Source organism: Mustelus asterias, chromosome 28 (genome assembly GCF_964213995.1).
Source record: "Mustelus asterias chromosome 28, sMusAst1.hap1.1, whole genome shotgun sequence".
NCBI lineage: Eukaryota > Metazoa > Chordata > Chondrichthyes > Carcharhiniformes > Triakidae > Mustelus > Mustelus asterias.
The window spans coordinates 28,496,672-28,521,959 of NC_135828.1; the positions used below are offsets into that span (position 1 = coordinate 28,496,672).

General features: G+C 49.3%; 1 protein-coding gene across 1 annotated transcript in view; it reads right to left on the minus strand.

The window, feature by feature from the left end:
* LOC144480148 (bone morphogenetic protein 1-like) overlaps positions 1-24,757 on the minus strand; it is a gene marked incomplete at its 5' end in the record, with an annotated part of 70,414 nt that extends 45,657 nt beyond the window's left edge. Inside the window, 6 exons of the mRNA XM_078199292.1 lie at positions 3,745-3,869; positions 6,408-6,513; positions 12,000-12,178; positions 17,309-17,426; positions 22,713-22,832; positions 24,718-24,757. Of these exons, the coding sequence (XP_078055418.1) occupies positions 3,745-3,869; positions 6,408-6,513; positions 12,000-12,178; positions 17,309-17,426; positions 22,713-22,832; positions 24,718-24,757 (688 nt within the window). The remainder of the gene's footprint in view (positions 1-3,744; positions 3,870-6,407; positions 6,514-11,999; positions 12,179-17,308; positions 17,427-22,712; positions 22,833-24,717) is intronic.
* Between the last annotated feature and the right edge of the window lie 531 nt (positions 24,758-25,288).

A 25,288-nucleotide genomic window follows, 5' to 3' on the forward strand; every position in this document is an offset into this window, starting at 1 on the left:
GGAGCGCCCGATTCAGACTATTATTCAGCAGGTCCATTAGGGCGCGGTTCCGGATTGGCAAACGCGCGGGTAAAGGGGGAAATGCTGATGGAGTTGGGCGGGCAGTTCATTAATTCAATTTAAATGCATGCAATACATTTAAATCGCCGTTGCGCCCGTTTTGGGCGTGAAGCGGATCGCCGCCATTCCCGGGTTTCGGTAAAGTGGCGCTCTGCGCGGACGCGGGCATGGATCGCATTAATGGCCTCACACCCGACTTTACCACGTTTTCGGGGCCCATTATGTTCAATTTGATCCCGTTACGATAGACCTCACAGGAATGTTTATGCATTATTCGACTCTCCGTCATTACTGAATGGGGCGGCGTGGTGGCACGAGAGTTAGCACTGCTGTCTCACAGCACCAGGGACCCGGGTTCGATTGGGGCGGCATGGTGGCACAGTGGTTGGCACTGCTGTCTCACAGCACCAGGGACCCGGGTTCGATTGGGGCGGCACGGTGGCACAGTGGTTGGCACTGCTGTCTCACAGCACCAGGGACCCGGGTTCGATTGGGGCGGCACGGTGGCACAGTGGTTGGCACTGCTGTCTCACAGCACCAGGGACCCGGGTTCGATTGGGGTGGCACGGTGGCACGAGAGTTAGCACTGCTGTCTCACAGCACCAGGGACCCGGGTTCGATTGGGGCGGCACGGTGGCACAGTGGTTGGCACTGCTGTCTCACAGCACCAGGGACCCGGGTTCGATTGGGGCGGCACGGCGGCACAGTGGTTGGCACTGCTGTCTCACAGCACCAGGGACCCGGGTTCGATTGGGGTGGCACGGTGGCACGAGAGTTAGCACTGCTGTCTCACAGCACCAGGGACCCGGGTTCGATTGGGGTGGCACGGCGGCACAGTGGTTGGCACTGCTGTCTCACAGCACCAGGGACCCGGGTTCGATTGGGGCGGCGTGGTGGCACAAGAGTTAGCACTGCTGTCTCACAGCACCAGGGACCCGGGTTCGATTGGGGCGGCACGGCGGCACAGTGGTTGGCACTGCTGCCACATAGCGCCAGGGTTCGAATTCCTGGCTTGGGTCACTGTCTGTGTGGAGTCTGGACGTTCTCCCCGTGTCTGTGTGGGTTTCCTCCGGATGCTCCGGTTTCCTCCCACAGTCTGAAAGATGTGCTGGTTAGGGTGCATTGACCTGAACAGGCGCCGGAGTGTGGCGACTAGGGGATTTTCACAGTAACTTCATTGCAGTGTTAATGTAAGCCTTACTTGTGACTAATAAATAAACTTTTAAAAAAAACTTTAAGGAATCAAACTTGGCTCCTTGCTCGTAGTCTCTGGGACACATTGTTGTTGAAAACTACCACAGACACACTCGGGAAATGTGTCCGCTTTCTGACGCTAACTCATCACAAGCAATATAAAATTCAAACCCACCCCCCGGCATTAAACCCCCTCTGCCTTTACTTCTCTCCCCACTCTTCCCATTCCGAAGCTTGAACCCACAAAAATAAATCCAGGCTGACCGCTCCAGTGCGGTGCTGAGGGAGTGCTGCACTGCCGGACGTGCTGTCTTTCAGGTGTGTTGCTTTGGTGGGTATAAAGGATCTCGTGGCACTGATCTGAAGAGGAGCAGGGGAGTTCTCCCTCGCGTCCTGGCCAATATTTATCCCTCAACAAACATCACAAAAAACAGATCACTTGGCTCATTATCAAAGCGCTGTTTATGGGATCTTGCTGTGCACACTCTCTTCACTCTGACTCTGGCCTTTTGGGTGTATCTGTCCTTTGTTTCACCATAGGAAGTAAATCTTCAGCTGCCTGGACCCCTAAACTCTAGAATTCCATCAGCAAACCTCCCCTCTCTCATACAGTCCGACAGCGCAGAAAAGGCCATTCGGCCCATCGAGTCTGCACCAACAATATCTACTACTAAAGTCGCGCTTATCCCATTTTCCTGCACTTGTCCCATATCTGGGATTCGGAGCCTGTATCCCAACACCAGGATCAGGGGGTTCGGAGCCTGTATCCCAGCACCAGGATCAGGGGGTTCGGAGCCTGTATCCCAACACCAGGATCAGGGGGTTCGAAGCCTGTATCCCAACACCAGGATCAGGGGGTTCGGAGCCTGTATCCCAACACCAGGATCAGGGGGTTCGAAGCCTGTATCCCAACACCAGGATCAGGGGGTTCGGAGCCTGTATCCCAACACCAGGATCAGGGGGTTCGGAGCCTGTATCCCAGCACCAGGATCAGGGGGTTCGGAGCCTGTATCCCAACACCAGGATCAGGGGGTTCGAAGCCTGTATCCCAACACCAGGATCAGGGGGTTCGGAGCCTGTATCCCAACACCAGGATCAGGGGGTTCGAAGCCTGTATCCCAACACCAGGATCAGGGGGTTCGGAGCCTGTATCCCAACACCAGGATCAGGGGGTTCGGAGCCTGTATCCCAATACCTCCCACACAGTCAAAGAGTCGTACAGCCCATGGAGTCTGCACCACAATACCACTAAAGCTGCGCTAATCCCATTTTCCATACCTCTTTCACACCTCTTCAACCTCACTAATAAGAGGTTAGTGAGATAGAAGAGATGTTAAAAATCAACAGGAAGGGTAAAGTATTTTTAACATACAGCAGCAAAGAACAATGGGGGGGGATCCCTCAGACAGCCACTTATAGCTGACGATTGAACACTGGTGATGGTATTTGATAAACACTTGACATGTCCATACTCCCGGAATATTGGCCCTGCTCTCTGCACACTCTCAGTGGAGCTCCTATCTCTGTTGAAAGGTGGGATCAGATCCTGTTAGTATTCTGGGTGAGGTCAGACTGGTTTGCAAGCCCTCACTCTCACTGTCGCTCGGTTCATGGGTCTGGGTGTGTAACCAGGCAATCCAATCATACCAAATTTACATAAAATTAGCACAAAATACCATCAGCAGAACGCCTCTCATCGACCCATTTTACACAGCTCTTCACTTCCCTCACACTGAACTCAACCGATTCCTGATCACCCATATCCACCCGTTTTACACACTCACGCCTGTTTACACACACACACCCGTTTACACACACACCCATTTACAGACTCATGCCTGTTTACACACTCACACCCATTTACACACTCACACCCATTTTACACACACCCGTTTACACACACACATCCGTTTACACACACCCGTTTTACACACACACCTGTTTACACACTCACGCCCGTTTTACACACACACACCCGTTTACACACTCACACCCGTTTTACACACACACCTGTTTACACACACCCGTTTTACACACACACCCGTTTACACACACACCCGTTTACACACACACCCGTTTACACACTCACACCCATTTTACACACTCACACCCGTTTACACACTCATGCCCGTTTACACACTCACGCCCACACCCATTTTACACACTCTCACACATTTTACACACTCACACCCACTTCCACATTCACTTCCATTCACACACTCACACCCATTCACACACTCACACCTATTTTATGCATTTGCGTCCATTTTACGCACTCGTGCCTATTTTAGATTGTCTCAGTCACATTAATCCAGCTGTGTTTGATCCATTTCTAGGGTTAATAATTTGGCCAATGTTTGGATGTGAGCTGTCCACAGGCACACAGGCCACACTCACATTGAACAGACACTAAGATTTATGGATGATATTTTTATCTAATTAAATCTCAAAAGGTTTCAGAGAAGCGAAGGCAGATTCTTAGCCGGTTACCTGGACATCGGTACAGTTTCTTGGCTTGGGTGATGTCTCCTTGGCTCAGTCTTACTCTCTGACCAATGGGAGGTCTCACTCCATTCTCGTCCCTGCGAGGAAGAATAGTGTCCAAGAAAACACCCCTTTGGAATGAAGAGAGAGAGCGGCAGCCCATGAATATGACCAACTCAGCAACGGAGGGCTCATTGCAAACACATTTGAACCAGTCAAATAGGAATTTAGTTGTCAAATAAAACAGTAACTGCAGCAGATAGAGGGATGTTAATGACAGTATTGATGGGCAGGCTGATTTACTCACTATCAGGTAGAACCAAACTGAAAAAGGGTGGCACGGTGGCACAGTGGTTAGCACTGCTGCTTCACAACGCCAGGGACCCGGGTTCAATTCTCGGCTTGGGTCACTGTCTGTGTGGAGTTTGCACATTCTCCCTGTGTCTGCGTGGGTTTCCTCCGGGTGCCCCGGTTTCCTCCCACAGTCCAAAGATGTATGGGTTAGGTTGATTGGCCATGTTAAAATTGCCCCTTAGCGTCAGGGAGACGAGCAGGGTAAATACATGGGATTTACATGGGGATACATGGGGGATGCAAATACATGGGGGATAATGCAATCTCATGATTGTTGTTGGTGCAGACTCGATGGGCTGAATGGGCTTCCTTCTGCACTGTAGGTCTTCCATGATTCAATGAAACACTACTCCCAATCTCTGGCAAATTTTGCATTCCTTGGAAATATTATTCGGAAGAGTGATCATAGTAAGGGGTGTGGGAGGAGTGGTCATTGTAAGGGGTTTGGGAGGAGTGGCCATTGTAAGGGGTTTGGGAGGAGTGACCATTGTAAGGGGTTTGGGAGGAGTGACCATTGTAAGGGGTTTGGGAGGAGTGGCCATTGTAAGGGGTGTGGGAGGAGTGACCATTGTGAGGGGTTTGGGAGGAGTGGCCATTGTAAGGGGTTTGGGAGGAGTGACCATTGTAAGGGGTTTGGGAGGAGTGACCATTGTAAGGGGTTTGGGAGGAGTGGCCATTGTAAGGGGTTTGGGAGGAGTGACCATTGTAAGGGGTGTGGGAGGAGTGGCCATTGTAAGGGGTGTGGGAGGAGTGGCCATTGTAAGGGGTTTGGGAGGAGTGACCATTGTAAGGGGTTTGGGAGGAGTGACCATTGTAAGGGGTTTGGGAGGAGTGGCCATTGTAAGGGGTGTGGGAGGAGTGACCATTTTAAGGGGTTTGGGAGGAGTGGCCATTGTAAGGGGTGTGGGAGGAATGGCCATTGTAAGGGGTGTGGGAGGAGTGACCATTGTAAGGGGTTTGGGAGGAGTGGCCATTGTAAGGGGTTTGGGAGGAGTGACCATTGTAAGGGGTTTGGGAGGAGTGACCATTGTAAGGGGTTTGGGAGGAGTGGCCATTGTAAGGGGTTTGGGAGGAGTGACCATTGTAAGGGGTGTGGGAGGAGTGGCCATTGTAAGGGGTGTGGGAGGAGTGGCCATTGTAAGGGGTTTGGGAGGAGTGACCATTGCTCTGAGACAGAGAGGAATGGAATTAGGTGGAACTTGGAATGATTTGAAGGAACAGGGCACCGGCCTGGAGAGCTGGGACCACACTGAGTCCCTGATGGCTCTGAGAGTCACTTAGGAAGATCCTTGGGTTGATTCCCATTCTTTCCTCTGCGATCTAATACTGGACAGATGGACTTTGAGCCATGAAGTTACCATGGTTACTGTGCCTGACCACTCTCCAGTGTCTCCGTCACATGTGGACCTCGTATGAGAATAGACCTGGACTTTGTTACAATAAAATCTATACCTTCCCTCAGAAATGTCTTAATGTGTTTCACAGGGAATGACACGCCATGCATGTCACTCATTAACGAACAAACTAAGGGAAATATTTCAAACAAGGGTCTAAGAAAGAGATGAGGAGGAATTTCTTCCCTCAGGCCATCATTAGCATCTGGAATTTTCTTCCCAGAGAGCAGTGGGGGCTGAATCATTGAAGATATTCGAGGCTGAGTTGGACAGAGATTTCATCTACGGGAGTGGAGGGTTATTGGAGGTGAGTGGGTGGGAGGGAGGGTGCTAACTGGAAAGACCAGAATCAGATCAACCAATGTGGAGCAGGCTCGAGGGGCTGAATGGCCTCCTCCTGTCCCCATTTCTTATGGTACAGCACAGCAAGATCCCACAAGCAGTAATGAGCAGACTGATGAGTTTATCTGTTTTTGGTGATGTTGATTGAGGGACAGGAGTTGTTCTCCCTATGGGACCGGCACAGGATCCTTTACAGATAACCGAACCAATGAAACAGGCAAAAGAAGCCTCGCTTTCACCCTCATTGGAAGGTTGCTAAGCGGAATGTCGGGCATTGAAATATCAGCTAAAATCGGACACTCCAAACCCCTGGGGAACATTATTCCTCAGCCTCTATCACTATCTGGCTCTTTTAATGGGATTCCATCCTGAAATTTCAATCCAATTCACACGGGCCGGCCGAGACTGGAGAAACTGGGAATTGGATCAGAGAAGAGAACAACATGTCAGACAAAAACAAGCCAACAGCTCCCGGTAACGGGAGTACTTCCAGCTCAGTGACACTGATCATTCTGCGAGAACTCGTTACCATTTACAGCAAGTGTGAAGAACTAAATCGACGTAACCTTGAAGTCCAACCTGGAGAAGGTGTTTCTTGCGTAATGCATAATGCTGTCAAAGTCATATGTCTCTCCCAAGGAATTCACTTCCGCTGGTTCCATCTTCAGGAAGTTGTACTCCTGCCCTGTGGCACAACAACAATCAGTATTAATATGCGACTGGGGGAGGCATCACTGTGGACTGAAGTCTAAGTTTCACATCCCAAAAGGCATCACAACGGACAGTACCACAGTCGGAAGCGATGGCCTAGTGGTATCATCTCTAGATTAATCCAGAAACTCAGCTAATGTTCTGGGGACCCGGGTTCGAATCCTGCCATGGCAGATGGTGGAATTTGAATTCAATAAAAAGTATCTGGAATTAAGAATCGAATAATGACCGTGAAACCATTGCTGATGGTTGGAAAAACCCATCTGGTTCGCTAATGTCCTTTAGGGAAGGAAATCTGCCGTCCTTACCTGGTCTGGCCTACATGTGACTCCAGAACCACAGCAATGTGGTTGACTCTCAACTGCCCTCGGGCAATGAGGGATGGGCAATAAATGCTGGCCCAGCCAGCGACGCCCATGTCACACGAATGAAGAAAAACAAAAGCAAGTATCTGATTGGCCAGCATATTGGCCATTGTCAACGAGGAAGAAATGAAACAAGCAATTTGTTCAACTGCTCGAACCAATTGAAACCCACAATTAAAAGGTGCTAGAATCATAGAGATATACAGGCCCTTCAGCCCAACCCATCCATGCCAACCAACCTTCCTAAACTGAACTGGTTCCATTTGCCTGAATTTGACCCATATCCCTCTAAACCCTTCCCATCCATGAATGTCTTTTAAATGTTGTCATTGTACCCGCCTCTACCACCTCCTCTGGCAGCTCATTCCATATACGCACCACCCTCTGTGTGGAAAGGTTGCCTCTCAAGTCCCTTTTAAATCTTTCCCCTCTCACCTTTACCTTATGCCCCCTGGTTTTGGACTCCCCCATCCTGGGGAAAAGACCTTGGCTATTCACCTTATCCACGCCCCTCATGATTTTATAAACCTCTGTAAGGTTACCCCTCATCCTCCTACGTTCCAGGGAAAAAAGTCCCAGCCTCTCCTTATAATTCACTAACCAATCAAATTGTAGAGATAATTTTGGGAAGCAGCCTCAGAAACCTGTTCAAAGTCCATTAAGCCGCTTCACGCACAGTGCACAGCAAGAGCCCATGAGAATGTGGCAGATGGAAGAAGGAGCGGGTTTGGACAAGCTGAGCTCTGAAGGTAGTTCCTCCCAACTCGTGCTCAAAGCCCCCCACCCCCTCCCTGGCTCTGAGAATTTCCCAATAGAAAGGAGCGAGGGAGCGCACAAGTGGGGAGTGGAGAGATAGAAAGACACAGAGGAGGAAGATGACAGGATTGAAGGACTGGGAAGAAGAGGCAGATAAAAGAGAGGGAGGAGGAGAGCTTGAGAAATACAATCTGCTGAAAAAGAGACAGAATTTTGCAGTGTCGAGTTGAGATTACCCCTCAAAGAACAAAGAACAAAGAACAATACAGCACAGGAACAGGCCCTTCGGCCCTCCAAGCCCACGCCGCTCCCCGGTCCAGGATTGAATCCTGAATCCAGGATCCCCGCCCAATTTTCCAGCCTATCTACATACCAATATCCTATCCACCGAGCTGTCCCTCACAGCTACGATGCTTTGTTCATCACAACCTATTAACTCACCCCCACCCCCCCATTCCAGACCATGTGATCTCCAGGGAGAGGCGAAAGTGTCCCAGGATGTGTAGTTTGTTAGAATGGAACCGGTAACAACTTTGTATTGGATGTAATGTGACCAATGGCAACATGGTGTAAGGGTCAGCTGACCCAGTAAACCATGGAACCAATTACAGAATGATGTAATAGTCAGCTGACTCATTATAAATAAGAACCAGTGGTGAGCTTGGATTGGCCCAGGGCGAGGCCTCAAGTTTGGAGTAATGAAGTTTCTTTATTAAACCCTTTCTTTGATTTATAAGTTGGAGTAAGTTTTGTTCTATTTTTATTATCTGCATTTGAAGAGTTACTTCTGATGAAACATAGGTCAGGGGGATTCGCCAAGGAAAATGTATGGAGTTATGGGGATAGGGTGGGAGAAAGGGCCTGGATAAGATACACTGTTGGTGCAGTATTGATGGGCTGAATGGCCTCCTTCTGCACTGTAGGGATTCCATGGATTCTAAGAGATTTTTGGGAATACACTATCAGTGAAGGAGATTTTCCTGGTAATTAATAATAAACAGAAACAAGTGTTGCTCCAAAATGGATTGGATGTAAATTGTTCAGACTCACTGCACTCGGGGCTGTTCCTGTCTGAAATAAACCTCACTGTCCCCACGCTCTGACTCCTGTGGATATGCAAATTCTTGTTCTTCTGCTGAGATTAACGTCTCCATATTCAGGAGCAGATCCTCTGGTGGACTCCTGACTGCAGTCCTGCTCCACTCTCCGAACTGCGCTGTTTCCCATCCCTGCCCCTCCCTCCCCCTCAGTAATCATAGAAACCCTACAGTACAGGAAGAGGCCATTCGGCCCATCGAGTCTGCACCGACCACAATCCCACCCAGGTCCGACCATATCCCTACATATTTTACCCACTAATCCTCTAACCTACACATCTCAGGACACTAAGGGGCAATTTTAGCATGGCCAATCAACCTAACCCGCACATCTTTGGACTGTGGGAGGAAACCAGAGCACCCGGAGGAAACCCACACAGACACGAGGAGAATGTGCAAACTCCACACAGACCCGAGCCGGGAATCGAACCCAGGTCCCTGGAGCTGTGAAGCAGCAGTGCTAACCACTGTGCTACTGTGCCGCCCCACCCAGGTCCCAGCTGACTGACCAGTCCCTGCTAATGATGCCAATGAGGGGGGCTATTTACTTCACAGGACCCTGATTTTCATATTTAAAAAAGGGGCCAACCTTCCAATCAGGCAATTGTGTTTGGACACCTATGGGGAGGACCCTTTCAAAATGGCGCTGGCAGGCAGGCTGCAACCTGAGTTGATGGAGTGAGAGGATGATGGAGCCCATTTGGGCAGCTGTGGCTGACCTTGTACTCGGAATAGGGGTGGAGCTATCGGGTCATTCAGTAATCTGTTCTGGGATTGGGCTATAAGATGAAAACACACTGGGCAGAATGTTTCACTCACCCTGCCCCCAAGTGGGGTTCTGAGGAGGGGCAAGTGTAATATTGAAGGAGGGGTTTCCCCCGGGAAACCACCTGTCCAAACCCAGGTACAATTTCACAGTAGTGGAGTGGTGGGGGGGTGGGGAGGCCTCAGGAGGGAAGGCCATCCATTTACCTATTGAGGCCACTTAAGGGCCAATTAAGGGCTTTTTCCCAACCTCAATATTCAGGCTGGGGAGGAGGGGGGGGGGGGGGGGGGGGGGAGGTGAGGGTCGGGTGGCAAAGTGACAGTAAAACTTTTCCTCATCTCAGGTGGGGAGGGAGCAAAGGGGACCTCACCCTGAAGGCCCCCTCAGAGTTGGGCACCCTCCCCTACTGGGACTTTGGAGCTCCGGAAACTCCTTCCCCAACATTGCAATCGCACCCCCCTCCCTCCTGAATCCCCCGCCCCCCCCCAGGGGTCCCCTACCCTCCCAGCCCCTGGTCATGCCTTTCCAAAGGTCCCAGGAGTTAGTCCCAAGCAATGCACCGCAGTACTGCCCCTGACCACTTGCAGCGCTGTGCCTGCAGTCTGATTGGCTGACAGCTCTCATGGGTGGGTCTTTGTTCCAAGGATGGATGCGAATCCCGGCCACTGCCAATCAAAGCTCAGGAGAGGGCTAATTGGCAGTGGGAGTAAGACCGGTAGATTAGGAACTGTCAGGGTGACACCTGACAAGAAAGCAGGTGACGGATACCGGAATGAACTTAATAAAAGAACAGAATGTGGCAAAAAAACAGAGGACCCAGTACGCTTGACTGAAATCAGAATGCATGCTGGGTTATTTCTAATGTTGGCCAAGTTGGAAATGTATCACGGGTATAATTCTTGTTTCAGATCTGCTGGAGAAGGAAAATGTTAATGACTGTTATCAAAATCTGCCCGCCTTTCAAAGGACAGGTTTCACCGTAAGGAAACGACAAGGACAGGTGTTTCCATAAACCCTGAGAGAGAGAGAGAGACAATCCAGGCCCAGTATCATTGGTAGGACATTGATTACCATGTGGAGGAACATTGTCAATAAATGATTGTCCACTGGGATTTGTTAAAGGTGAGTCATGTCTGACAAACTCAATTGAGCTCATATTGGGGTGGCATGGTGGCACAGTGGTTAGCACTGCTGCCTCACAGCGCCAGGGACCCGGGTTCAATTCCAACCTTGGGTCACTGTCTGTGTGGAGTCTGCACATTCTCCCCGTGTCTGTGCGGGTTTCCTCCGGGTGCTCCGGTTTCCTCCCGCACTCCAAAGATGTGCAGGTTAGGTTGATTGGCCATGGTAATTTGCCGCTTAGTTTCAGGGGGGCGAGCTTGGTAAATGCCTTAGGTTACGGTGACAGAGCCTGAGCGGGATGGTTGGTGCAAGCTCGATGGGCCAAATAGCCTCTTTCTGCGCTGTTGGGATTCTATTCATTCTCTCCTATTCTTTAATGTAAGAAAATACCCCATGGTGTGGTGGTATTGTCACTGGGCTGGTAATCCAGGGACCCAGGTTCAAATCCCATCACAGCAAATAATGAGATTTGAGTTCAATAAAAAGTATTTGGAATTAAGAATCTACCAATGACTATGAAACCATTGTTGATTGTTGGAAAAACCTATCAGGGTCACTAATGTCCTTTTGGGAAGGAAATCTGCCATCCTTACCCGGTCTGGTCTACATCTGACTCCAGACCCACAGCAATGTGGTTGACTCTCAACTCTCTGCCCTCTGAAATGGCCGAGCGAGACACTCAGTTTGGGGGCAACTAGGGACTGCAGAGTCACAGCAATGATAAAATGCCCTCTGATATGGCCTAACAAACCACTCAGTTGGGCAATAAATGCTGGCACAGCCAGCGGTGTCCACATTATAAATTAACAAAGTGAAACACTGACCCAGATTGGGTGATTTTAGGCCAGGTGACCACAAGCTTGGTCAAGGGGTTCAATTTGAAGGTATGTTTCAAAGGGGCAAAGTGATACAGACGGGTGTCGAGAGGGGAATGCAGAGTTTGGGGCTCGGTCCAGGCAGACAATGGCGACTCAGTAACCAGCCGAAACAATCCTCCAAATCTCTACATTCCTTTAACTCTGGCAGGCCGAGATCCACCATTTTAACCGTTCCACCAGTGGCGTCCATGCCTTTAGCCGCTGAGAACCTGTCTGGAAATCTCCTCTGTAACTCTCACCACCTCTCATCTCCCGTAAGGTGCTCCTTTAAACCATTGACCAAGCTTTTGCTCACCTGTCCAAATCCCTCCTTGCGTAGGTGAGTAAAATGATCGAGTGTTGTATGACAGTTCTCTGTTGAAGCATCTTGAGTCATGCTCCCTCTGGGATGCCTAGTCCAGATGTGCCCCCCCCACCCCACCCCTCTCAACACTGACAGCTCCGCACACAATCTCCGGGACGATACGACGGATTACCTGGCTGAATGTTTTCTCTGATGATGCTGACGTGGGTGTCTCTGTCTGGCCGGGTGTGCTCATGCCAGAACCCGATCACGTGTCCCAACTCATGAACCACGATCCCAAACTTGTCACAGTTTTTGCCGATGGAGATGGCTTGGGGTCCACTCCCTCTGCGCCCTACATATGAGCAGCACCTGGACAGCAGTCAGAGGAGTTCCAGTCAGCTTGTGAAACAATACTTACACACACACACACACACAAGCTGAGTGCGTCTCTACAACCCTCCATCCTCCCCGAAATCTACCCCACTGAAAATGACAGCCCCATCTGAATTCAAATAGTGATTTTCACACTGACAGGATGTGCTTTACAATCAATGCAATACTTCTGAAATGTGGTTACTGCTGTAACATAGGAGGGAAGCGATGGCCTAGTGGTATTGTCACTAGACTATTAATCCAGAATCTCAGCTCATGTTCTTGGGACCCGGGTTCGAATCCTGCCATGGCAGCTGGTGGAATTTGAATTCAATAAAAAATATCTGGAGTTAAGAATCTACTGATGACCATGAAACCATTGTTGATTGTCAGAAAAACCCACTAATGTCCTTTTGGGAAGGAAATCTGCCATCCTCACCTGGCCTACATGTCATGATGTGGAGATGCCGGCGTTGGACTGGGGTAAACACAGTAAGAAGTCTCACACCACCAGGTATATAATATATATTTAACCTGTGCTTAACCCTCTCTCCACTCACATTGTCTGTACCTTTAAGACTTGATTACCTGAAAAGACTCGCGTTCCAATCATTATCTTGTAAATTGAGTTTGTGTCTTTATACGCCCCGTTTGTGAACAGAACTCCCACCTACCTGATGAAGGAGCAGCGCTCCGAAAGCTAGTGGCTTTTGCTGCCAAATAGACCTGTTGGACATGAACCTGGTGTTGTGAGACTTCTTACTACATGGCACTCCAGAGCCACAGCAATGTGGGTGACTCAACTGCCCTCAGGCAAGTAAGGATGGGCAATAAATGCTGTAAGAAGTTTAACAACACCAGGTTAAAGTCCAACAGGTTTATTTGGTAGCAAAAGCCACACAAGCTTTCGGAGCTCTAAGCCCCTTCTTCAGGTGAGTGGGAATTCTGTTCACAAACAGAGCATATAAAGACACAGACTCAATTTACATGAATAATGGTTGGAATGCGAATACTTACAACTAATCAAGTCTTTAAGAAACAAAACAATGTGAATGGAGAGATCATCAAGACAGGCTAAAAAGATGTGTATTGTCTCCAGACAAGACAACCAGTGAAACTCTGCAGGTCCACGCAACTGTGGGAGTTACAAATAGTGTGACATGAACCCAATATCCCGGTTGAGGCCGTCCTCGTGTGTGCGGAACTTGGCTATCAGTTTCTGCTCAGCGACTCTGCGCTGTCGTGTGTCGCGAAGGCCGCCTTGGAGAACGCTTACCCGAATATCAGAGGCCGAATGCCCGTGACCGCTGAAGTGCTCCCCAACAGGAAGAGAACAGTCTTGCCTGGTGATTGTCGAGCGGTGTTCATTCATCCGTTGTCGCAGCGTCTGCATAGTTTCCCCAATGTACCATGCCTCGGGACATCCTTTCTTGCAGCGTATCAGGTAGACAACGTTGGCCGAATTGCAAGAGTATGTACCGTGTACCTGGTGGATGGTGTTCTCACGTGAGATGATGGCATCTGTGTCGATGATCCGGCACGTCTTGCAGAGGTTGCTGTGGCAGGGTTGTGTGGTGTCATGGTCACTGTTCTCCTGAAGGCTGGGTAGTTTGCTGCGGACAATGGTCTGTTTGAGGTTGTGCGGTTGTTTGAAGGCAAGAAGTGGGAGTGTGGGGATGGCCTTGGCGAGATGTTCGTCTTATAAATGCTGGCCAGCCAGTGACGCCCATGTCCCATGAATGAATGAAAATGGACTGGCACTCTGAGATGCCTCAACACAAGTGCAATTGTATATTTCTAATATACATTATATATTATATTTATATTATTATAATATTATTGTTATAATTATTATTATATATTTCTAATACACGTTATATATTATATTTATATTATATACTTCTAATATACATTATATATATTTATATTATTATTATAATACTATTGTCAGTATTATTATATTATCATATTTCTAATATACATTCCAATACAAAGATATTGCCTGAAGGGATTTAGAGTTTCCAGCCACTCAATGCACTCAACGCAGGTTGATTGTAATAATGACCTTTCCCCATTGCGCCTTTCCAGTATGGGGCCTGAGTTTTAGTGTGTCCCTCAGCACGTCGTCCTGGACCTCGGAATGTGCCAGTCTGCCACACGTGGTCGAGTTCAATTCCTTACACTGGAAAATCAGGAAGTTTCGGATTGTCCAAAGTTTCCCTTTCACCGATTGGCTGAACCTCCAGCTGCCGCCGATGGCCGGAATTCTCTGGCCGTTCCAGCCCTGCCGCCACTACCAGCGGGAACGGAGAATTTGGTGCCCAGCCAAATCTCCATTCGCGGCAGCGGGACTGGAGAATCCCGGCCACAGATGAGGTCGGAGAATCCGATCCTCTTGCTTGTCTTGGTGTGCGTCCCTGGAAACAGCCCGTAGAGTCCCACCATGATACGGAGCTGCTCAGGGGGCACCTCGGCAAACTGCTTTGCAAAGGAACATTCCAGAAGAGGTGAACAGTCTCCTTCCACCACAGGTGCCTCAGGGGCTGTCTGCAGACGGGGTGAGATTCCGGGTGGGCGGGAAGGATGTGAAGGTGAGTGAGGGGCTTCTCACGACCAGCCAGGCTAGGTCTTGGTGCTGGATCGGTGATGAGGCATTCTGCCAACTGACTCTGACAATCTGCCCAGGGAACCGTCCCATAGGATCCAGCATCTCCTTTCCCTCAGGGCCTTACGCGTAGACCACTGTTTCTCTGCGTAAGGTTCTCCACAAAGTACAGTTGGGTGGCACGGTGGTTAGCACTGCTGCCTCACAGCGCCAATAATCCAGGTTCGATTCCCGGCTTGGGTCACTGTCTGTGTGGAGTTTGCACATTCTCCCCGTGTCTGCATGGGTTTCTTCTAGGTGCTCCGGTTTCCTCCCACAGCCCAAAGATGTGCAGGCTAGGTGCATTGGCCATGATAAATTGCCCCTTAGTGTCCTGGGATGTGTAGGTTAGAGGGATGAGCAGGGTACATATATGGGGTTACGGGGATAGGGGTGGGATTGTTGTCGATGCAGACTCGATGGGCCAAAAGGCCTCTTTCTGTCCTTTAGGGATTCTATGATTCTTTGGTACGGCACCTTAGTGGAAATGGGCCAGACCCATCCATGGCAAAACCGGGAACAGATAGAAGGCCCGGATTCATTGCCTAATTCTCCGTTAGTGAGTGGCTTGCTCGGACATTTCAGAGAACAAAATGGATCTGGAATGTGCTGTAGACCTGAGTAAGCACGGTAAGAAGTCTCACAATGCCAGGTTAAAGTCCAACAGGTTTACTTGGCAGCACAAGCTTTCGGAGTATCAAGCTCCTTCATCAGGTGAGTGAGGACTTGTGTTCACAAACAGGGCATATAAAGACACAAACTCAATTTACAAGATAATGGTTGGAATGTGAGTCTTTACAGGTAATCAAGTCTTTTAAAGGTACAGACAATGTGAGTGGAGAGAGGGTTAAGCACAGGTTAAAGAGATGTGTATTGTCTCCAGCCAGAACAGTTAGTGAGATTTTGCAAGCCCAGGCAAGTCGTGGGGGTTACAGATAGTGTGACATGAACCCAAGATCCTGGTTGAGGCCGTCCTCATGTGTGCGGAACTTGGCTATCAGTCTCTGCTCAGCGATTCTGCGTTGTCGTGTGACGTGGAGGCCGCCTCGGAAAACGCTTACCCGAAGATCAGAGGCTGAATGCCCGTGACCGCTGAAGTGTTCCCCGACTGGAAGGGAACACTCCTGCCTGGTGATTGTCGAGCGGTGTTCATTCATTCGTTGTCGTAGCGTCTGCATGGTCTCCCCAATATACCATGCCTCGGGACATCCTTTCCTGCAGCGTATCAGCTATGATGTGGAGATGCCGGCGTTGGACTGGGGTAAACACAGTAAGAAGTTTAACAACACCAGGTTAAAGTCCAACAGGTTTATTTGGTAGCAAAAGCCACACAAGCTTTCGGTGCTCCAAGCCCCTTCTTCAGGTGAGTGGGAATTCTGTTCACAAACAGGGCATATAAAGACAGAGACTCAATTTACATGAATAATGGTTGGAATGCGAATACTTACAGCTAATCAAGTCTTTAAGAAACAAAACAATGTGAGTGGAGAGAGCATCAAGACAGGCTAAAAAGATGTGTATTGTCTCCAGACAAGACAGCCAGTGAAACTCGGCAGGTCCAGGCAACTGTGGGGGTTACAGACATTGTGACATGAACCCAATATCCCGGTTGAGGCCATCCTCGTGTGTGCGGAACTTGGCTATCAGTTTCTGCTCAGCGACTCTGCGCCGTCGCTGTATCAGCTAGACAACATTGGCCGAGTCGCAAGAGTATGCTGATCTTCGGATAAGCGTTCTCCAAGGCGGCCTCCATGACACATGACAACGCAGAGTGGCTGAGCAGAGACTGATAGCCAAGTTCCGCACACATGAAGACGGCCTCAACCGGGATCTTGGGTTCATGTCACACTATCTGTAACCCCCACGACTTGCCTGGGCTTGCAAAATCTCACTAACTGTCCTGTCTGGAGACAATACACATCTCTTTAACCTGTGCTTAACCCTCTCTCCACTCACATTGTCTGTACCTTTAAGACTTGATTACCTGTAAAGACTCGCATTCCAACCATTATCGTGTAAATTGAGTTTGTGTCTTTATATGCCCTGTTTGTGAACACAAGTCCTCACTCACCTGATGAAGGAGCAACACTCCGAAAGCTAATGCCAAATAAACCTGTTGGACTTTAACCTGGTGTTGTGAGACTTCTTACTGTGCCCACCCCAGTCCAACGCCGGCATCTCCACATCATGACCTGAGTAAGGACAGCAACTATCCTTCCCTCCAGGACTTCAGTGAATCCCGATTACAATCGAATGGTTACATGGTCACCGTTACTGATCCTTTATATTACTCACTAAATTTAAATTGCTGAGATGGAATTTGAACACATTCTCCCGAGCAATGGTGCCGCTCTCTGGATTACTGAATATCAGCGCTCTGCTACCATTCTCTCGGCAGAGCTGTATCACCGCGAAGTGAGAATCTCTCTGAAACAGGCTCTGCTAAATCCGAGCTTCCAATCCTTCAATTCAACTCCACTTACCCACAGGGTCGATAAGTGAAGACAATGAAACTTTCCTCACTGGTTCTCTCCACAAATGTCACGCAGGTAAACTTCTCCCAGTGTCTCATGGCTTGTTTAAATATGGCTCTCTGAGTTCCTAAACCATTTCAAACGAGATGGTCACTTAGAGGAGGAGGAGGGCTGGAGGAGGGGAGGGGGGGGGGATCACATAAACAGCTCACAGTAAAAATCAATGACAATCCACCCCATTCATCTCCTCACTATTACACTGACGCCAAGCTTTCCAGCCGCTCCTGCTTTCAGTTCCCGCTGGCACGATCTTCCAGTCCCACCAGTAGTCTGACAATACAATGTTATTGATATCTTTCAAGGGATTGTTTTAAGGGTCAGTTATTTTTTACAAGTAGTCGGTATGTCGAGAAGGACTGGAACTTCCAGGACAGGTACAGCACGGGGTTAGATACAAAGTAAATCTCCCTCTACACTGTCCCCCATCAAACACTCCCAGGACAGGTACAGCACGGGGTTAGATACAGAGTAAAGCTCCCTCTACACTGTACCTATCAAACATTCCCAGGACAGGTACAGCACGGGGTTAGATACAGAGTAAATCTCCCTCTGCACTGTACCTATCAAACACTCTCAGGACAGGTACAGCACAAGGTTAGATACGGATTAAAGCTCTCTCTACACTGTCCCCCATCAAACGCTCCCAGGACAGGTACAGCACAGGGTTAGATACAGAGTAAAGCTCCCTCTACACTGTCCCTATCAAACACTCCCAGGACAGGTACAGCATGGGGTTAGATACAGAGTAAAGCACCCTCTGCACTGTCCCTAACAAACATGATGTGGAGATGCCGGCGTTGGACTGGGGTAAACACAGTAAGAAGTCTCACAACACCAGGTTAAAGTCCAACAGGTTTATTTGGCAGCACAAGCCACTAGCTTTCGGAGCGCTGCTCCTTCATCAGGTGAGTGGGAGTTCTGTTCACAAACAGGGCATATAAAGACACAAACTCAATTTACAGAATAATGGTTGGAATGCGAGTCTTTACAGGTAATCAAGTCTTAAAGGTACAGACAATGTGAGTGGAGAGAGAGGGTTAAGCACAGATTAAAGAGATGTGTATTGTCTCCAGCCAGGACAGTTAGTGAGATTTTGCAAGCCCAGGCAAGTCGTGGGGGTTACAAAAAGTGTGACATGAACCCAAGATCCCGGTTGAGGCTATCCTCATGTGTGCGGAACTTGGCTATCAGTCTCTGCTCAGCGACTCCGCGTTGTCATGTGTCGTGAAGGCCGCCTTGCAGAACGCTTACCTGATGATCAGAGGTCGAATTCCCATGACCGCAGAAGTGTTCCCCAACAGGAAGAGAACAGTCTTGCCTGGTGATTGTCGAGCGGTGTTCATTCATCCGTTGTCGTAGCGTCTGCATGGTCTCCCCAATGTACCATGCCTCGGGACATCCTTTCCTGCAGCGTATCAGGTAGACAATGTTGGCCGAGTTGCAAGTGTACCAAGTGTGGATGGTGTTCTCACGTGAGATGATGGCATCCGTGTCGATGATCCGGCACGTCTTGCAGAGGTTGCTGTGGCAGGGTTGTGTGGTGTCATGGTCACTGTTCTCCTGAAGGCTGGGTAGTTTGCTGCGGACAATGGTCTGTTTGAGGTTGTGCGGTTGTTTGAAGGCAAGAAGTGGGGGTGTGGGGATGGCCTTGGCGAGATGTTCGTCTTCATCAATGACATGTTGAAGGCTCCGGAGAAGATGCCGTAGCTTCTCCGCTCCAGGGAAGTACTGGACGACGAAGGGTACTCTGTCCACTGTGTCCCGTGTTTGTCTTCTGAGGAGGTCGGTGCGGTTTTTCGCTGTTGCACATCAAAACTGTCGATCGATGAATCGAGTGCCATATCCTGTTCTTATGAGGGCATCTTTCAGCGTCTGGAGGTGTCTGTTGCGATGCTCCTCATCCGAGCAGATCCTGTGTATACGGAGGGCTTGTCCGTAGGGGATGGCTTCTTTAACGTGTTTAGGGTGGAAGCTGGAGAAGTGGAGCACCGTGAGGTTATCCGTGGGCTTGCGGTACAGTGAGGTGCTGAGGTGACCGTCCTTAATGGAGATGCGTGTGTCCAAGAATGCAACCGATTCCGGAGAGTAGTCCATGGTGAGTCTGATGGTGGGATGGAACTTGTTGATGTCATCATAGAGTTGTTTCAGTGATTGTTCACCATGAGTCCAAAGGAAGAAAATGTCATCGATGTATCTAGTGTATAGCATGGGTTGAAGGTCCCGTGCGGTGAAGAAGTCTTGTTCGAACCTGTGCATGAAGATGTTGACATATTGAGGTGTGAATTTGGTCCCCATGGCTGTTCCGTGTGTCTGGATGAAGAACTGGTTGTTGAAGGTGAAGACATTGTGGTCCAGGATGAAGCGGATGAGTTGTAAAATTGCATCTGGAGATTGGCAGTTGTTGGCGTTGAGTACTGAGGCAGTTGCAGCAATGCCATCGTCGTGGGGGATGCTGGTGTAGAGTGTCGAGACATCCATTGTGACGAGGAGTGCTCCTGGTTCAACTGCTCCATGTGTGCCGAGTTTCTGTAGGAAGTCCGTAGTGTCGCGACAAAAGCTGGGGATTCTTTGTACAATGGGTTTCAGGATGCCCTCAACGTAGCCGGAGAGGTTCTCGCACAGGGTCCCATTGCCCGATACGATGGGATGGCCGGGTGTGTTTGCCTTGTGTATCTTCGGGAGGCAGTAGAGATCTCCAACGCAGGGAGTACGTGGGATGAGAGCACGGAGGGTGCTCTGAAGGTCCGGATCAAAAGTCTTGATCAGTCTGTTGAGTTAACGGGTGTATTCTTTGGTCGGATCTGTGGGTAGCTGTCTGTAGTGTTCCTCATTGTTCAGTTGTCAGTACATTTCTTTGCAGTAATCCGTTCTGTTCAGTATGACGATGGTCCCTCCTTTGTCTGCTGGTTTGATGACAATGTTGCGGATGATCTTGAGAGCGTGGATGGCGTTGCGTTGTGCTTGGGTGATGTTCGAGGCTGTCTTGTGAGTGCGGCTGATGAATCTGGTGTTGACGCACCTCCTGACGGCTTGGACATACATGTCAAGTCAAGGGCAGCGGCCTTCCGGAGGAGTCCAATTCGACTCTTTCCTCTTCGGTTACTGCACTGCGGATCTCTCAGTCGGCAGTTCCGGTTCATTGGCTGTCTCATTGTGTTCGCTGTTGGCCTCTTGGGGTTTGTGGAAGAACTCCCGCAGCCTCATTCGCCTGATGAATTCCTCACCAAGGCCATCCCCACACCCCCACTTCTTGCCTTCAAACAACCGCACAACCTCAAACAAACTACCTGCAGCAAACTACCCAGCCTTCAGGAGAACAGTGACCACGACACCACACAACCCTGCCACAGCAATCTCTGCAAGATGTATCGGATCATCGACACGGATGCCATCATCTCACGTGAGAACACCATCTACCAGGTACACGGTACATACACTTGCAACTCGGTCAACGTTGTCTACCTGATACGCTGCAGAAAAGGATGTCCCGAGGCATGGTACATTGGGGAGACCATGCAGACGCTACGACAACGGATGAATGAACACCACTCGACAATCACCAGGAAAGAGGGTTTTCTTCTTGTAAGGGAACACTTCAGCGGTCACGGGCATTCGGTCTCAGATCTTCAGGTAAGCATTCTCCAAGGCAGCCTTCACGACACACGACAGCGCAGAGTCGCTGAGCAGAAACTGATAGCCAAGTTCCGCACACATGAGGATGGCCTCAACCGGGATCTTGGGTTCATGTCACACTATCTGTAACCCCCACGACTTGCCTCGGCTTGCAAAATCTCACTAACTGTCCTGGCTGGAGAGAATACACATCTCTTTAACCTGTGCTTAACGCTCTCTCCACTCACATTGTCTGTACCTTTAAGACTTGATTACCTGTAAAGACTCGCATTCCAACCATTATTTTGTAAATTGAGTTTGTGTCTTTATATACCCTGTTTGTGAACAGAACTCCCACTCACCTGACGAAGGAGCAGCGCTCCGAAAGCTAGTGGCTTGTGCTACCAAATAATGTTGGACTTTAACCTGGTGTTGTGAGACTTCTTACTCTATCAAACATTCCCAGGACAGGTACAGCACGGGGTTAGATACAGAGTAAAGCTCCCTCTACACTGTCCCCATCAAACACTCCCGGGACAGATACAGCACAGGATTAGATACAGACTAGAGCTCCCAGGATAGGCACAGCAGAGGGTTAGATAGGGAGTAAAGTTCCCTCTACAATGTCCCCATTAAACACTCCCAGGCCAGCTATAGCACAGGGTTAGATACAGAATAAAGCTCCGTCTGCACTGTCCCCATCAAACACTCCCAGGACAGGTACAGCACGGGGTTAGATACAGAGTAAAGCTCCTTTTACACTGTCCCCATCAAACACTCCCAGGACAGGTGCAGCATGGGGTTGGATACAGAGTAAAGCTCCCTCTATACTGTCCCCATCAAACACTCCCAGGACAGATGCAACATGGGGTTAGATATAGTCTAAAGCTCCCTCCATACTGCCCCCATCAAACACTCTCTGAACAGATACAGCACAGGGTTAGGTACAGAGTAAAGCTCTCTATACACTGTCCCCATCAAACACTCCCAGGACAGGTACAGCACGGGGTTAGATACAGAGTAAAGCTCCCTCTACACTGTCCCTATCAAACACTCCCAGGACAGGTACAGCACAGGGTTAGATACAGAGTAAAGCTCCCTCTACACTGTCCCCATCAAACACTCCCAGGACAGGTGCAGCATGGGGTTAGATACAGAGTAAAGCTCCCTCTACACTGTCCCCATCAAACACTCCCAGGACAGGTACAGCACAGGGTTAGATGCAGAGTAAAGCTCCCTCTATACTGTCCCCATCAAACTCTCCCAGGACAGGTACAGCACAGGGTTAGATGCAGAGTAAAGCTCCCTCTACACTGTCCCCATCAAACACTCCCAGGACAGGTACAGCACGGGGTTAGATACAGAGTAAAGCTCCCTCTACACTGTCCCCCATCAAACACTCCCAGGACAGGTACAGCACGGGGTTAGATACAGAGTAAAGCTCCCTCTACACTGTCCCCATCAAACACTCCCAGGACAGGTACAGCACGGGGTTAGATACAGAGTAAAGCTCTCTCTACACTGTCCCCATCAAACACTCCCAGGACAGGTACAGCACGGGGTTAGATACAGAGTAAAGCTCTCTCTACACTGTCCCTATGAAACTCTGCAGTACATTGTCATTGTGATTTGTGCTGACATTGGGCTCGGAGTTGAACGTGTTTCCATTCTATAAACACTGATACTGAGTGTGGAAATGTGACAGTAACAGTGAGACTGTGTCGTTCTGACTCACACTGACCAGTGAAGTTTCCTCCTATAACGTAGGGAATGATTCCTCCGGGCCAGATGCGCTCTGAACGTGAGGTGGCTGCTCGCCCCACTCTGCTGCGAGGGGCTCTTTGTCGACGCTGGCTCCTCTGTCTCGCGTTGAGGTTATCTGAAAGAATAGGAGCAATTTGAATTGATTTATTATTGTCACATGTATTAACATACAGTGAAAAGTATTGTTTCTTGCGCGCTATACAGACAAAGCATACTGTTCATAGAGAAGGAGAGGAGAGAGTTCTGAATGTAGTGTTACAGTCATAGCTAGGGTGTAGAGAAGGATCAACTTAATGCAAGGGATGAGGTTTCAGGGTCGCAGGAGTGTACTGGCAGGCAGGAAGGTGGTTTGAAGTGTGTATACTTCAACGCCAGGAGCATCCGGAATAAGGTGGGTGAACTTGCAGCATGGGTTGGTACCTGGGATTTCGTTGTTGTGGCCATCTCGGAGACATGGATAGAGCAGGGACAGGAATGGTTGTTGCAGGTTCCAGGTTTTAGATGTTTCAGTAAGTGCAGGGAAGGTGGTAAAAGAGGGGGAGGTGTGGCATTGTTAGTCAAGGACAGTATTACGGTGGCAGAAAGGACATTTGATGAGGACTCGTCTACTGAGGTAGTTTGGGCTGAGGTTAGAAACAGGAAAGGAGAGGTCACCCTGTTGGGAGTTTTTTATAGACCTCCGAAAAGTTCCAGAGATGTAGAGGAAAGGATTGCAAAGATGATTCTGGATAGGAGCGAAAGTAACAGGGTAGTTCTGGGGGACTTTAATTTTATAAATATTGACTGGAAAAGCTATAGTTCGAGTGCTTTGGAGGGGTCAGTTTTTGTCCAATGTGTGCAGGAAGGCTTCCTGACACAGTATGTCGATAGACCAACAAGAGGCGAGGCCACATTGGATTTGGTGCTGGGTCAGGAACCAGGCCAGGTGTTAGATTTGGAGGTAGGTGAGCACTTTGGTGACAGGAAAGATGTGGAAGTGTTGGAAAGGGTGCAGAGGAGATTTACCAGGATGTTGCCTGGTATGGTGGGAAGATCGTATGAGGAAAGGCTGAGGGACTTGAGGTTGTTTTCGTTAGAGAGAAGAAGGTTAAGAGGTGACTTAATAGAGGCATACAAGATGATCAGAGGATTAGATAGTGAGAGCCTTTTTCCTCGGATGGTGATGGCTAACACGAGGGGACATAGCTTTAAATTGAGGGGTGAGAGATATAGGACAGATGTGAGAGGTAGGTTCTTCACTCAGAGAGTAGCAAGGGCGTGGAATGCCCTGCCTGCAGCAGTATTGGACTCGTCAACATTAAGAGCATTCAAATGGTTATTGGATAAACATATGGATGATATTGGAATAGTGTAGATTAGAGGGGCTTTAGATTGGTTTCAGTGGTCGGCGCAACATCGAGGGCTGAAGGGCCTGTACTGCGCTGTTATGTTCTATGTTCTATGTAAGTCCATTCAAAAGTCTGACAGCATCAGGGAAGAAGCTGTTCTTGAGTCGGTTGGTACGTGACCTCAGACTTTTGTATCTTTTTCCCAAAGCAAAAATGTGGAGTAGAGAATGTCCAGGGTGCGTGGGGTCTTTAATTATGCTGGCTGCTTTGCCGAGGCAACAGGGACTGTAGACAGAGTCAATGGATGGGAGGCTGGTTTGCGTGATGGATTGGGCTACATTCACAACCTTTTGCAGTTTATTGCGGTCTTGGGCAGAGCAGGAGCCATACCAAGCTGTGATACAACCAGAAAGAATGTTTTCTATGGTGCATCTGTAAAAGTTGGTGAGAGTCGTAGCTGACATGCCAAATTTCCTTAGTCTTCTGAGAAAGTAGAGGCGTTGGTGGGCTTTCTTAACTATAGTGTTGGCATGAGGGGACCAGGGCAGGTTGTTGGTGATCTGGACACCTAAAAACTTGAAGCTCTCGACTCTTTCTACTTCGTCCCCATTGACGGGCATGTTCTCCTTTACGCTTCCTGAAGTCGATGACAATCTCCTTTGTTTTGTTGAGAGATTATTGTTGCCGCACCAGTTCACCAGATTCTCTATCCCATTCCTGTACTCTGTCTCGTCATTGTTTGAGATCCAACCCACTACGGTGGTGTCGTCAGCAAACTTGAAAATCGAATTGGAGGGGAATTTGGCCGCACAGTCACAGGTGTATAAGGAGTACGGTAGGGGGCTGAGAACACAGCCTTGTGGGGCACCTATGTCGAGGATGATCGTGGAGGAAGTGTTGTTGCCTATCCTTACGCATTGTGGTCTGCGGGTATGGAATTTCAGGGTCCAGTCATGGGGGGGAGGAGCCAAGCCCCAGGCCGTGGAGTTTGGAGATGCATTTTGTAGGAATAACGGTGTTGAAGGCTGAGCTGCAGCTGATAAATAGATGGCCCTGCACTCAAAGTAGACTGGGATCAGCTACTTGCAGGAAAATCCAATTGGTGCAGTGGGAGTCAGTCAAAAAGGAAATACAGAGAGTACAAAGCCACCACGCTCACGCAATGATAAAGGGTGGAATCAAAATGTCTAGTCCAGAGACCGCTGGATGTCAGAGATATACAGGA